The following is a 15,969-nucleotide window of genomic DNA, read 5'->3' as shown; positions in this document are numbered from 1 at the left end:
CTTAAGACTGAACAAGGACTCTTGTTTATAATACTGAGTTCCAGGGTGCCTGGGTGGCTCGGTCATTGAGTGTCTGACTCTTGGTTTTGGCTTAAGTCATGACTGTGGGATTGAGCCCCATGTGGGGCTCTGCACTGAGCATGGATCTTGCTTAAGATTCTCTCTTTCTGCCCCCTCTGCCCTTCTCCCCTGTTCTTGTTCTCTCTCTCTTTCTCTCTCTAAAATGAATAAATGAATGGATGGAGAGAAAGAGTGAGTTCCGGGCTTCAAAATGATTGGGATAGGACTGGGATTTGAATGTGTACTTGTCACAGACACCCTAGATGATTCTTCTCATTAGTCAAGCTTGGAAAACACTTGACCCAGATTAAATTAATTGCACTTTGGTCATCTGAATCCATTTTCATACGTGAGAAGGGGTTGTTAGGTTTCTAGTACTAACAGAAAGGCCAGCCATAAAATACCTGATTGTCCTGCTTTTATTGAGACCCTTTAAAAATGGACAAAATTCTTTTCTCAGCAGTATATAGTATACTGAGGTCAGCCTTGCCTTATAAATTCCTGAAGTAACAGAATGGAAATCTCTGAATAGACCCAGCATTAGTTAATATTACATTTAAAAAGCAAAAAAAAAAAAAAAAAAAAAAAAAAAAAAAAAAAAAAAAAAAGAATCTTATTTGTATACCTTAGCTCACATCAGTATATGTTGTTAGTGGAAAAAAAAGTTTCATGTCCTATATATTAAGCTATAAAATAACACAAGTTGGGGGAAGAGAATATGACGAATAAAAGAACACTTGTTATTCTCTAAATGTTCTTTAAACGGATATAGCAACAGCCTTTCATAAAACTCTGGAAAAAACAGCTTGACCTTCTTATTGCCCCCTTTCCAACGACGTCAAACAAAAGGAAATTATAGAATAAGTCTGTCTAAATTTTAAATGGCTTAGTTATCGGAAGACTTTAGAGAGCAATTTTTCCACAAATCATCCTTGTGCTGTTTGGTCTTGATTTTTTTTTTTTTAAAGGTTGGTGAGCCAACATGTAATTAATCACTTTTGTTGGCTTTTAAGGAAATGAAACTGCAGTGTACCCTTTGGCTTTATTGTTCTTTTTTTTTTTTTTTTTTGGTGTTTATTAGTGTTGCAATATGTAATATGAGAACCTTAGGTGGAAGCTTAGTGAAAATAATGTGAACAGAACAATGCGAAAGAAGTAATTTTTTTAAAGTCAGCTTATGCACATTATACTATTTTCATACCCGTGTATGTCCAGATCTCAGATACCAGCAGCATTACTGTGAAAGTCCCTTACAGTCAGAAATTGATAGAATGTACCTCCATTGTCGGTGGGGTTATTCCTTGTGTACAAAATGGCAGTATCCACTTGTTACTAATTCCCATTGTTTATTCCTCCAAAATCTAGTTTGGATTATTCCTTTTCCACAGCTGCTGCCACAATCCAGTGAGTAAGAACAGGCCCATCTCATCTCATGAAGAAAGGGTGAGAACACCCAACCAGTCTTACTTCTTTGGGCTCTATTGCATCAGGGTGGTGAACTGCCTTCCATATGGAAGTTGGACATGATTTTTAAAATTATGTACTACTAATTATTATCATTATTAAAAGTTCACCTAGAGTGAGCCTTTAAGATAGATAAATACCTAGATGTATGCAGGCACCTTCCTTTAAATTTTATTAATTTGAAATCATTTTTCCATTTTTAAACCAGCAGTTTTAAGGAAAATTCCAGTAGGCTGTCTCTATGGAGATTTTAAAATTATACATCCCTCTCCACCTGTCCTCCCTTTCTCTCCACTCTCCCCTGCATTCTATCCACCTGTTGTCCCTTTCTCTCCACTCTCCCCTGCACTCCATCCCCCTTCAAAAACCTAGACCTCAGGGATGGGCATTGCTCCACCCTAATGATCTGTTAATGAAAAGGATACTGAGTTCCAAAGGCTTATTAACTCTTTGGTTTTGGTATTTAAGTGTATGCTAGCCTCAAAATGAGTTGGGAAATATTCCCTTCCTCCATTTTCTGAGAAGAATTTGTATGGGATTGTGTTATAGGTTGAATTGTGCCCCCCTAAAAACTAGGTTGAGGTCCTAAACCACAGTACCTTAGAATGTGACATTAATTGGAAATAGGGTCATTGCAGACATAGTGTTAAGATGAGGTCATACTCAATTAGGGTGTACTTTAATCCAGTATGACTAGTGTCCTTATAAGAAGAGACACAGACATGGGAAGGGAGAATGTCAGTGAAAACAGGCAGAGTGAGTTGCCACGGCTATAAGCCTAGGAACACCAAGGATTTCTGACTGCCACCAGAAGCTGAGAATAAGCTTCTAGACTCTAGAACTGTGAGATAATACATACTGTTGTGTAAGCCACCCAGTTTGTGGTACTTCATTATGGCAGGCCTAGGAAACTAATAAAGGTTTGTCTTTTTCTCTTTCAAATTTGGTAGAATTCACCCAGTGAAACTGGATGCAGTTTTCTTTGTGGAAACATTTTTAACTATGCATTCAATTTCTGTAATAGATATAAGCTACATACATTTTCTGTTTATTCTTAGGTCTACTTTGATAATTGACATCTTTTGAGGAATTTGCTCATTTCATCTAAGTTAATTGAATTTATTGTCATAAAGTTGAGTTCATATTTTTTGATGTAATGATGCTCTTTCATTCCTGGTATCAGTAGTGTGTGTCCTTTCTTTTCTTTGATTAGTCTAGCTTAGTGGTTTTCACCTCCAGCTAGGGGCATTTTTACCCTCCCCACCAGGGGATATTGAGTAAGATCTGGAGGTAATTTCAGTTACCACACTTGGGGCATCTAGTGGGTGAGGCCAAGGATATTGCTAAGGATCCCACAAGATACAGGATAGTCTCTCACAGCAAAGAATTATGCAGCCCACAATATACATAGTGCTGAGGTTGAGAACCCTCTCCTGGAGTTTACAGTGTACACCTTTGACTTTCAAATAATATTCTACCACTCATGTTTAATAGCATTTATAATATTTCCACTTAGTATCTCCTTCCATCCTTTATGCTACTGTGGACATACATTTTACTACTATGTACATTATAAGCCCCACAATACACTGTTACTGTTTTTGCTTTAAACAATCTATTGAAGAAACTTTAAAATAAAAAAAAATCTAGTTGTTACTCATGTTTTTAGTATTCATTTTTTTGTGTAGATCCTAATTTTCATATCAGCTTCTGTTTAAAAAATTCTGTATTTTTGCCTTCATTTTTGAAGTATATTTTGGCTTGGTATAGAATTCTCCATTGATAGTTTTTTAAATATCCTAAAAGATATCTTTCCACTGTTTTTTTTTTTGCATAGATTATAATAAGAAATAAAGCTGTTGTTCACTAATATAAGGTTTTTTTTTTTAATCTATATACTTTAGGGAGTATTTCTCGATTTTGTTATTGAAAAATAATTACTTAAAATTTAATGCACTATGCTCAGATTTTGTACACAGACTCATTTTTGACTCGTGTGTTTTTCTTTTTCTTAATTTTTTTTCTCCTTCACTCAAAAAAATTTGGTTTTTGGGGCCAGTTATTTCTCTGGCCTCAGTTTTTCTTACCTGTAAAATTGGGCTACCAGTGCTTCTCATAGGTTTTTTGTGAGAATTAGATAAGGTAAAGGATTCAAAATGTCTAGAACAGAAGGGACTCATAAACACGATACCCTAGTACACAGATACCTTCCTCTTCATCCAGCTTCAGCTGTTCTGACCTCAGGGTTCACAAGTGGCAGTGGATCAGCGGGAGTCCCTGCTCTGAGCCCTTTCTGATCACATGGCAGTAACTCTATGTAGACGTGTTGCCTGCCTGGTGCACAATCCCTGTGAGCCAGGATAGTAATCCCTGTGAGCCAGGGCCAAAATGGGGAGTCCTGCTTGGACCATGAATAAACACTGTCGCCACTGCTTATGATTTCTATTCTTACTGACAGTTCACATGTTGATTTTAAATAAATCTGATCTTTTACTCAAGTGAGGTCCAAAGATGTTTTTTCAAGATACTTTCATTTATTAATTTAAATTATTTGAATATATTAAAATCCATGACATCTTATATTTAAATAGTTTACATATTTTGCGTATTCAGAATGCCCTTCCTGCAGTTAGGCTTAAGTTTTATTCATTTTCCACTTTTCAATTATGGACATTAGCTATAGTTATATAATGTAGCAGATTTTTCATTTTAGGAAAATCTTAGATATAATTAATGGTGGTGGGTCTTTTTTTTTTTTTTTTTTATGTTTATTTATTTTGAGAGAGAGAAAGTGTGAACAGGGGAGGGGTAGAGAGAGAGGAAGATACAGAATCCAGAGCAGGCTCCAGGTTCTGAGTGGTCAGCACAGAGCCTGATGTGGGGCTTGAACTCACAAACTGCAAGATCATGACCTGAGCTGAAGTCAGATGCTTAACTGACTGAGCCACCCAGACGCCCCTAGGGTGGTGAGTCTTGTAATCAACAGTAAAAACAGTTCATTCCAAGGGATCTAATTACCTTAGAATATATAATAATGATATTCACATTAAAGGGTGCATTCATTAAAATGCTCTTTTCTTTCTTTCTTTTTTAATGTTTATTTTTGAAAGAGAAAAAGAGACAGAGTGTAAGCAGGCTAGGGGCAGAGAGAGAGGGAGACACAGAATCCGAAGCAGGCTCCAGGCTCCGAGCTGTCAGCACAGAACCCGACACGGAGCTCAAATTCACTAACTGTGAGATCATGACCTGAGCTGAAGTTGGACGCTCAACCAACTGAGCCACCCAGGCGCCCCAAAATGCTCTTTTCTGTCTGAGAGAAACTAAGTAGCTATCATAGACTTCTTTTGGTAGATGTTTTGCTTCCTTTAAGATTGGGTGCTATTTTCGGTTCATCCCTGGTCATGGGCAGCAGCAGTCTGCCCATGTTGTAAATGTTGCCTCATCGTGTTTCTCCTCCTCTCCTTAGTGGGCCTTTGGAGTGACGCTGTGGGAGCTCATGACTCTGGGACAGACACCGTATGTGGACATTGATCCCTTTGAGATGGCTGCGTACTTGAAAGATGGCTACCGAATAGCCCAGCCAATCAACTGTCCTGATGAGCTGTAAGTGTTTCTGAATTTGAAGACATGGGTTTCACTCCATTTATGATACTGGGATAAAAGAAGAGCCAGTGTCCGTATTCATACAGAGACTTTCCTTTAGAGAAGAATGACTCTTTGGATTTGAATTAGACTCATAGAGAATCGCAAAGTAAACCAGACTCATTCACTCTTTAATACATTTGTCATTAGAACATTTTATTGTTCTTCTATTTGTAAGTCTAATCTGAGAGACTAATAATGTACATAGTAAGACAGTACTGAATACTGTGTCAGTTACTCTATGTAGAGTGAGTATCTGACTTTTATTTATACAGCCTTAGTTATAAAAAGCCTTTCTCACTGTCATCTTACCTTGTCAATTGGCGTCAACTGATATGTAAGGAAACTGCTCCAGGCTAGTGACTGAGATAGTTCCTGTTTCCTGCTTTCATCATGTAACTTCCCATATAAATTATGGGATTGAGGGGGGCAGGAGGCTATTCAGGGGTGATTGGGTGCACACGTGACTCTGGTCTCAGTTCCTGAATCCCCCAAAGCTTTATACACCAAGGTGAGGTGGCAGCTTTTGCACTGATTTCACTGTAGATGTAGGGTGCTTAGAGCTTAGATAAACTTTCTACTTCCTTCAAGTTCTTTCTCTCAGAAAACATGGGTTTTAGGTATTTATATGAAATCTCTGAATTTGCTGATGTATTTTGATATGACATCATGAAGAATGGAAATCCACACATAAAATCCAGGTAACTTGTTTTAGTTTCTTTTCATTTTAGAACTGCCAACATATAGTAATATTCATTGGTTTTTAATATCATTTTTTCCATGCCCACCTTTAGACAAAAAACATAACTGGCATCAAATTGACCAGAAGATTAGGAGTACTGTATTATCATTAACCCAATTTTCCATTTGTGTCACTCTGCAGGTTTGCTGTGATGGCCTGTTGCTGGGCCTTAGACCCAGAGGAGAGGCCCAAGTTCCAGCAGCTGGTACAGTGTCTCACGGAGTTCCATGCAGCCCTGGGGGCTTATGTCTGACTCGCTTCTCACAGTCCCACAGCATCAGGAGCACTGTGCCTGTCGGGGCTCACTTGGAACCAGTCATAGATGCTTCGTACATCATACAACACCAGCAGAAGCACATGTCTTCCGGAACACCGTGCCTTAGGAATGCTTTAGAATCTGAACTTTTAAAGACAGACGTAATAATGTGGAATATTTTCTAGATATCATTTTTATTAGGTTGAACTGAAAAGCCTTTTGTAAATTTTTTGGCCCCAAATTTTTTAAAACATAGTTACTTTGGACTAGGGGTACATTCTTACAAAATAAATAAACAGTTTTAAAAATTGTTTAAACACAGATATTTGAAATAGCTATCTTAGTGCCAACTGCTTTTTATTTTTTTACTTCGTCAAGGTAATATAGGTGATTCACCTTTAAAGTTTTTTTGTTTTTGTTTTTTTTTTTTTTAATATTTATCACTAGTCTTGGGAATGGTTTGTCTTCAAGATACATTACTTTTTCCTTAGGAAAAGAAAAACAGCATAAAAAGATGTCTGGTTTGCCTTGTACAGGAAAAGGCAATATTAGAGGAAGAAAACTGTGGGAAAGCTACAGGGAAAAAAATGAAAAAAAATTTAGAAATAGAAGTTGTCCTTTTGTGGGAAACTCTTCTTTTTTTAATTTTTTAATGGAAATTATTTCTGCTTTCTTATTTTGGGGAAAGTAGAAGCTGAGTTCATTGAAACATCTTCAGTTTGGCAGGAATTAGTGTTTCTGTGAGCTGGAAGTAGATTTGGGGCAGGTCAGTAGTAAATGATGGCGATTTTATTTATTTTACTCTCTGAGAAAGGAGATAATACAGTTCCAGAAAGTGAAATCATGTTTCTAAGATTAAGAATCCCTTTTATTGCACCTAGGGTAGTGCTATGCACAGAGTGGGTGCTTGAGTTGTTCTGGGTAGTGAAGAAAAAAGAAAGTAAACTGGTAAATTTTGTGCTAATCTTCAAGACTGGCTTAAGTATAAAGTTATTTCTTAAAACACTTGAAAAATTAAAGGATTTGTTTTATATTACAACAGTATTGAACATATTGTTCATAATGAACAATTGGTTGTTTGATAAGTCTTTGAACATGTAGCAACCAGCTAGACATCCATGTAATCAGGCTCTGAAGCCCTAACACAGTTATAGCTGACTCTACTCAACCTCCAAAGTCTAATAAGATGTTGGGGTTATTATTACAAGGAAGTATTACAACATTGAAACTTTTATCCAGAGCCATTAAATGAGGGGTATGTATGTATTTATGCTTGGTTGTAGTTGGCCTAAGGCAGAGTTGAATGGGCTGCCTAAATAGCTAGGCCTGCAGGTGCCTGCCTCTATTCCCATCCTTACAGGTTATTAGGGAGAATGTGTAGCAGTTGGAGGAGGCTTGTGCCATTCTTAAAGAAGTTTTATGAGTCAGCACATCTGGAAAAGTAGCTCACCCAGCACATGCTCTTCCAAAAGCAGACCAAGAGTATGATTTTTCTGAGTACCATTTATTTAATAACAGTGGTTCTTTGGTTTTATGAAATACTTAGCCCCTGAATGCCCAGTTTTTTAAAAGCTCTTTGAACTGTTTGTAAGTTACAAATGATTTTGTTCACAACCTGTAATCTTGGCATTCAATCAACAAATATTTATTTAGTTCTTTATATGCATTATATACATAGAATGGTTCAACTCTAGCATCCCTTCCAACATTCACTTCATTCTATTTTGTGTTCAGGTTATTGTTTAGAAATATATTGTTTAGAAATCACAGTTCTATTATGTACAAGATCAGTTTAAAAGAAAAAGTGCTGACATGTGACTTACTATCCCAAGTTAGCAGTTGCTCTTGGAGGGGCTCTCAGTTTGCTGGGATGTGTGATGCCTTTAACCTTATCTTTTTGTGTTTGTAAGCTGTTTTATGTTATATATGTGTTTTTGTTTTAGTAGGTGGTTTAAGAGTTTAAATAGATTTTTCTTGCTGAGCTACTTGGAGTCATTGACTTCAATGAAAAGAGCAGTTATAAGATTTCCATGGCTGGTCTTATTCTAATTGTTTTGTTGTAGGGTGTGAATATTACTGAAGAGATTTTGCAGAAAAGGTACTTTTTATAGGGAAGAAGCAAATTAACAAAGCACTGATACGGTTTTATAAGTTGGCTCCAAAGACCTAGCGCTCTATTACAGTCTGTCCTTTCTTATAACACCCCCATTGTAAGAAAATTTTATTTGTAGAAGCAAGGAGGATTAGGTTATTCATTCAATACATGTATATTTATTGAGTGTCCATTGTATGTCTGGCTCTCAAGATAGGCAGGGAATAGGACAGATGGGGCTCCTCTCTTTCTAAGTCTTACATTCTGGTTGGGAAAAGCAGATAATGGACATAAGTAAGATTTTGGTAAGTGCTGTGGAAAAAAAAATAGGTGTATCATAGAGAAAAACTTTAGGTGTAATATTTAGCCAGGCTTCTGTGAGCAGGTGGCATTTGAGCTGACATCTGAATGACAGGCCAGCTATGAGAAGATCCAGGCTGAAGGGACATAATTGCAGAGGCCTCAAAACAGAACAAACTGTCTTCTGGACGTGGCCTTTTCTGCTTATCTTCCAGCTGCTGCTGCTGGAAGATGAGGACACAGGCCAGCATGGCTGTAATATAGCTAGGGATAAGAGGGTACCAGATGAGGTCTGAAAGACACAGGAACAGATAACAGCAAGGCCTTGTAAGCCATGGGGCACATATTTTCTAAATAAAATGGAATTTTTCATTCAAGCATTTTTTTTTTTAAATTTTTTTTTTAACGTTTATTTTTGAGAGAGAGAGAGAGAGAGACAGAGCATGAATGGGGGAGGGCCAGAGAGAGGGAGACACAGAATCCGAAACAGGCACCAGGTTCTGAGCTGTCAGCACCAGGCTCTGAGCTGTCAGCACAGAGCCCGACGTGGGGCTCGAACTCACGGACCGCGAGATCATGACCTGAGCCGAAGTCGGCCACCCAACCGACTGAGCCACCCAGGCGCCCCGCATTTTTTTTTTTTTTAAATAAGGCAGTGACATGATCTGATTTGCCATTTAAAAAATACTATGCCAGGTCTTTTGTAAAGATTGAATTGTAGGGAGGCAAGGGGGAAAGTAATAAGACTCATTAAGAAATGTTGCATAGTTTAGGAAATAAAGGACAGTGGTTTGGGACCAATTTGGGTAGTATGAGAGATTGGAAGGGGCAGATTAGAGACAAGTTTTGAAGGTAACAGACAGCATCTAGATCTTTTGGATGTTGGAAGGTTGGGTGGAGAATGAAAGAGTAATCAAGGATGACTAGTTGGTTTGCGGCTTGAGCATCTTGTTGTATGGCCAAACTATATATTGAGATGGAAAAAAAAAAACTTGAAAAGGAATAGAATTTTGCTTTGGCGAAGGGAATCTGTAATTTGTTGTAGGCCGTGTTTGAGATGCCAGTTGGTTATCTTTGTAGATAGATGAGAGTCTGCAACTCAGGGAACAGCTCTCATCGATCATGTTAATGTAGGAGTATAACATATAGACTATATTTAGAGTCATGGTATTGGATAAACTTGCCTCTGGAGAGAGTTTAGATGGAAAGAGGTTTTAGGACTGAGTCCTATGCTCTCTCAACATTTAACACTTTAGTGAAGGAAGAAGAGATGGCAAAAGAGGACTGAAAAGAAGCCACTCTCATGGGAAAAAGCAACAACAGAAACAAGAAAATGAGTTGTCATGGGAGCCCAGTAAAGTAAGTATTTCAACATGGAGAAAGAAGCCTCTATGGAATTTGGCATTATGGAGGTTATTGACAAAAGCAGGAGGGATTGGAGCAAGCTGAAGTATGACTGAAGTGGGTAGGTGGAGACGCTGTTGTAGTCAGCACTGTTGAAGAGTTCTTCTTATGAAGGGGAATGGAGCATTTAACTAAAGGAGATCAAAGAAGTATTTGGGGGTGCAGGCAGGGGGACTGGGAGGAGAGCATGTTTGTTTTCCAGATGAAGATACAGTACCACAAAATGTTCCAGAGGCTAATGGGAAAGATCCAGTAAAGGGAAGAAGTCCCTTTAGGGAATGGGACACCTTTTTTCATGTCATTTGGTCTATAAGCATGAAAGACTCTCGACTCCTGCCCCCAGTGTCTTTGGTTGTGGTAAAGGTGATGTTTTAATTGGGGAAAAAATGTGAAGGGGAGGGGAGGTGGTCCACAGAACTTTAAATGTTTCTGTTATATGAAAATCAGGCTCTGTTGAGTTCACTTCCTTAGGACTTCAGACCCAACATGGTTGTCTTGCTCACCACCATCATCTTTTGCTCCATTGCCTCCATAACTTCCTACTGGCCTTGACCCTTAACCCACCCACCCAGACTCTGGCAGAGTAATGCTTCCTAAAACAGAGCTGCTGTCCCTGCTTAAGCCCTTCACCACTTTCCCAAAGCCTTCAGGATAGGGTTATGGACTCCCAAGTGCGCAGTCTCCACTGAACCCTGCAGTTTTACCTACTGCTTCTCCAGCTCACTACTCTTGCCCGCATGCATTGTGTCATTTCATGTGTCCTTTCCTTTGCATGTGCTGCTCCTCTTAGAGTGCCACACTCCATTCCAGATCACCCAGGTGTGCAGGAGACTGCTCTGACACCTTACCCTGCTCCTCCAGGCTTTGTAGTTGCTTTTCAGCCTTGTTCCTGGGTTTGCACTGTGACAAAGGTAAGATGTGGGCTTATTTTTACCACTTGGCTGTGCATCCCTTGAGGATAGGAATTTGTATGTCACTCACGTCTGAATCTCATTTGCTTAATTAGTGCTTGACACATGGTAGGATTGAATATTTAACAAATTGAGTAAAAATATCTATTTGCACGAGAGCAATTAGGCTTAAAAAAAAGTCTGCTGATTCTTTAAAATCATTATCTCATATTTAAAATACTGTGTTCTATTATCAGTGTGATATTTATATTCAAATTTGAAGAGTTTAAGATTTATGTAATATAAACCAATATGGCATGAAATAAGAAGAGACAGATTGGTAAGGAAGACTATATCCCACCCCAGTGGTGGCTTAAACCACCCCCTCCCCCAAATCCCTTGGCCACTTTTTCACTTCATTATTCCCTGGTCACAGGAATAATTAGCTCAATGGCAGATTGTTTCACATTTCTACAAAGTCAACTTTGTCATTACACATGAAAATAATTACCCCAAATGAAGTAATTCATTGACATCAGTGATAGATTGTTTTCCTGGTCTACTCCTCATCCCCACCTCATATAATAAAAAGGAGGTGATATAATTTATGTGTCTAGAAAGGAAAAATACAGTTGCTTATTAAGTTAATTTTATTTCTACTTTTATTTTTGTGCTTAATATTTTAGAATAACATTGAACTTCATTCTTTGGGACACATGAACATCCTACATAAGTGTATTGAGTGCACTTATAAGTGTTTTATATATATAACTTTTATATATAAGTAGACTGAATCCGCAGGCCTCTGTTTGCTGAGTGCTGCTCTCTAAGATGTTAGAAACTTATTTAAAAAAAAAAAGAAATGGGAATTGATATTTGTTTGAGCAAATAATAATATGGCATTTGTTCATACTTGGTTTATCCCATATTTCAAAACTAAAGCATTTCTTAGTGATTTATTTTTTGAGAGGGATAAGCATTCCCGTGGGGATATATCAAGATTGGAGAAAACATGTATAGTTTGAAAATAAAATAACTATTTACCCTTAAAAAAAAGAGAGAGAAATCAAAGCTGACTTCATGATGCCTGAATGTTACATTTGGAATCAACTTTTTTGTATCTTTCTGAGTCTACTTTTTTGCCTTTTGTCTTGGCTTCAAGAATAAGCACAGGCTGATGTTAGATAGGCCTGCATCATGAGAGATAGCATTTGACTACAAGTGATAGAAATCTAACTGTAGGGACACATGGGCGGCTCAGTCGATTGAGCGTCTGACTTCGGCTTAGGTCATGATCTCACAGTTCATGAGTTTGAGCTTCTCATCAGGCTCTCTGCTAAGAGCAAGGAGCCCGCTTCAGATCCTCTGTCCCCCTCTCTCTCTACGCCCCCTTGCTCTCTTTCTCAAAAATAAAAGAAAAAGAAACCTATCTATAATCACTTAACTAAATACAGGTTTATTTCTCTCCCATAACAAATCCAGAGAGAGGTAAACCAGGGCTGGTGTAGTGATTCCAGGATATCATCTATTACCTGGTATCCTCCATTTTTGCTGCTCTGCCATCTTTAGTATGCTTTTGCTCTTAGGGACCCCCAAGGGCCTAGACCTGGGAAGATGGGGAAAGGATGAAAGGCTAAAGGCATGCGTTAGCAGAGTCCTTTTTATGAGGAGACTGTTAACTTTCCCATAGTATATTTCCACCAGCCTCTTAGAGTGGCCAGAACTGTAGCATATGGGCACCCCTAGCTCTTAGGCATTATGGGAAATTAGAATTTATGGGGCTTTTTTTCAATAGCTTTATTGAGATATAATTCACATATTACTCATTTAAAGTGTACAAGTTAATGATTTTCACTATATTCACATAGTTGTGTAACCATCACCACAATCAAATTCATTTTTACCATTCTGAAAAGAAGTCCCATACCCACCAGCATTTCCCACTCCCAGCCCTAGGCAACTACTAATCTACTTTGTCTCTATATTTGCCTATTCTGAACCTCTTATATAAATGGAATCATAAAATATATGGCCTTTTGCATGTAGCTCCTTTTTTTTTTTTTTTTTTAAAGTAGGCTCCATGCCCAGCCTGGAGCCCAACGCAGGGCTTAAGTTCACCACCTTCAAATCAAGACCTGAGCTGAGATCAAGAGTCAGATGCTTAATCACCTGAGCCACTCAGGCACCCCATGTGCTTCTTTTACTTAGCATAATGTTTTTGAGGTTCGTGTTGAAGCATGTATCAGTAATTCATTTCTTTTTTATTGCCAAATAATATTCCATTGTATGAATACATATGGGTGTATGTGTGTGTGCACATACACTCATACACACACTTCATCATCATACGGATATATACTATTCACTCATCAGTTTATACCTGTTTGAGGAAATTGTGTTTTTAGTTGAGCACATTCTTACCCTGAACAAAACTGGGTTTGTATTAGTAAAGAAGTACCATGTAGCTGCTGGTGGGAAGCTAGCAATGCCTGTCTCTGTGCAGAAGTGGAGTAATGGACTAGAATCTGGTCTCCTGTAGCAATATATTTAATGCTTCAGAAGTTCTGTCAGGTATGAGAGGAAGTACAGTGATTGTGAAGTTTCAATGAATGGAGGGAATGCCCAGTTGGCTTGTTTTAAGGTTCGTGAATACTGCCATATTTGAGGAGAAAGCCAGACAGGGATTACTATTACCTAAACTTTCAGCCTCTAAGTCTGTGTCCCAAAAATCTGCTGTTCCCTTGTGATTGCTGTTACTTTGGTCTCTAGCCCTATTTTCCACTGGGCTATGATTCTGCCACCACTTTATAGACTTGAGCTTGCAAGGATATTTATTTCTCCTCAGTATTTGCCCTGAAGTATCTCCTACTGAGTGCCTTTCCTCTAGCTTCATGGTCTAATTACCTAGTGCCTTTGGAAGTAAGTCAAAGATTGGCTATATGTCTCCATAAAAATTCTTATTAAAAGAGCTTAAACAGGGTCACCTGGGTGGCTCAGTTGGTTGAGCGTCCAACTCCGGCTCAGGTCATGATCTTGCAGTTTGTGAGTTCGAGCCCTGCGTCGGGCTCTGTGCTGACAGCTCAGAGACTGGAGCCTGCTTTGGATTCTGTGTCTCCCTCTGTCTCTGCCCCTTCCCTGCTCATGGTCTGTCTCTCTGTCTCTCAAAAATGAATAAATGTTAAAAATTTTTTAAAGAGCTTAAACATTTATTTAATGCTATATGACATGAATTTATTGAACTATATTTTATATGCCTTTATTTAGACTACTTGCATCCATATGAGGTTTGTTAATTTTTGAAGTTAAACTGTTTGCCCACTCCGTTACTTAGTATACATCTAAAGAATACCCTAGAAGTTGTCTGTATAACACAGGGAACAGGATATTCTGGATACTTTGGGGGACTTGAGGAGGAATTGGACATAGGTCCTGGCTCCAGAAAAGCACCAGAGTTAGCATTTTTTTTTAATTTTTATTTTTAACATTTTTTTTTTTTTTTTTGAGGGACAGAGCACAAGTCGGGGAGGGACAGGGTCGGGGGTGGGGGTACACAGAATCCAAAGCAGGCTCCAGGCTCTGAGCTATCAGCACAGAGCCCAACGCGGAACTCGAACTCATGGACCATGAGATCATGACCTGAGCCGAAGTCGGACACTCAACCGACTGAGCCCCCCAGAAGCCCCACCAGAGTTAGTATTTTGAATAAAGTTCCTTTAACTCTGACTTTGCTGAGAATGGGTTTGACTTGACCATAATCTCTTCACCAGGAAATGCAATGTCTTGACAAACCTGTGTTTTAAGTTTTGTGTTGGAATCTCTAGGCAGTGTCCCTCTGGCCTTTGCTCTTTTTGTTCCCCCAGAAATACCCACAGATGACTTAGCCGAAAGAAGGGCAGCTTTATTTGACCTGACAGGCATTCTTGTCAGCTAAGCAGACTCTTGTCTTGTGATAAGGGCTCCCTAGGGTTCTTCTTGCCTCTTCTGGGAAGGCAGGAAAAGGAAGAGACAGGAGGCTGCAGCCTGGTGCTGCCAGGACCTGGGACTGGCTCCTCCCTGAGGACCTTCCTCTGTCTCCACTCTTCTTTCTGGCTACATTGGACCTCTTCCCACTTTCAGCATCCCTTTGTTACCAGCCTCACCATCTGGCTCATGTTTCATCTGTCCCTCTCAAAAGAGCCTCATTCCCTTTCCACAGGATGCAACATTTCAAGTGCATTTAAACAATATAATAAGGTTTAAAAATAGATATAAAGATTGCTTTTTTCCCACAGCCATTTTAGGATAGCATCACATTTTAGAGCTAAAAAGAGGATAACCTAACTATATTATTTTTACAAGGAAGGAAACAAATTGAATTCAGTATCATTTCCCAGACTCAAGATGAAAATAGACTCTTTCTCATGTTGGTGATTTTTAGGGAGGTAGGTGTTCTTTTCCAGAAAGGGGAATTCATTTATTAGGGTAATTGTTAATAATGCATAGGTGGGCATTTTAATGTGTATACGTCAAATGAGTAAACATTGAATTGATTTGAGTTTTTAGACCTGTAGTTAGTTTGGTATTATTGGAGCATACTGTTCAAGACAGAGAGGGGAAGAGAGAAGATTCAAGGAGTAGATGGCTGATGTTGCATGAAGGGCCTAACACTGAGAGGTTTGGATTTTGCCATATAGGTGATGGAGATTCCATGAAGGGCTTCCATGAGGTAGTGACGTGGTCACCTTTGTTTTAGCAATATTAGTAGCAGCTAGCCATTGTTTACTGTATACTAGGCATTGTGCTAGTTCCTTTACATGCATTATTTCTTTTACTTCTCACAATCCTGTCAAGTAGTATTGTCATCATCTCCATTTTACTGCTGAGGAAAGGGAGACTGAGCTAGCTTGCACATATAGTTAGTTGAGCTGTAATTGTAATTACAGTCCTGTAATTGTAATCCAGGGAGTCTGACCAGAGCACAGAGGGAAGGACATCTGTACCATTGGGATAAGAGGAGAGGATTGTAGGGGTGGCTGGGACATAGTGGGAGACCTTGTTTGATGCTTTCAGCATTTGTAGTGTCATAAGAGACAGCATTCTTGATTGAAAGTAAGAGGTTGGACAGAGACCTGATAAGTAT

The 15,969-nt window shown here is 38.8% G+C and overlaps 1 protein-coding gene across 3 annotated transcripts in view; it reads left to right on the top strand.

Moving 5' to 3' along the window:
* RYK (receptor like tyrosine kinase) overlaps window positions 1-6,485 on the top strand; it is a 104,975-nt gene extending 98,490 nt beyond the window's left edge. For all 3 annotated transcript variants that reach the window (XM_086674331.1, XM_086674330.1, XM_086674329.1), the window contains 2 exons: window positions 4,991-5,127; window positions 6,050-6,485. In XM_086674331.1, the coding sequence (XP_086530457.1) occupies window positions 4,991-5,127; window positions 6,050-6,161 (249 nt within the window). In that variant the 3' untranslated portion in view covers window positions 6,162-6,485. The remainder of the gene's footprint in view (window positions 1-4,990; window positions 5,128-6,049) is intronic.
* The last annotated feature ends 9,484 nt before the right edge of the window (window positions 6,486-15,969 follow it).

The sequence above is a fragment of the Puma concolor genome, chromosome C2, assembly GCF_028749965.1.
Source record: "Puma concolor isolate L17-30 chromosome C2, mPumCon1.1.hap2, whole genome shotgun sequence".
Classification (NCBI taxonomy): Eukaryota; Metazoa; Chordata; class Mammalia; order Carnivora; family Felidae; genus Puma; species Puma concolor.
This window is presented reverse-complemented; position numbering and strand designations above follow the sequence as displayed.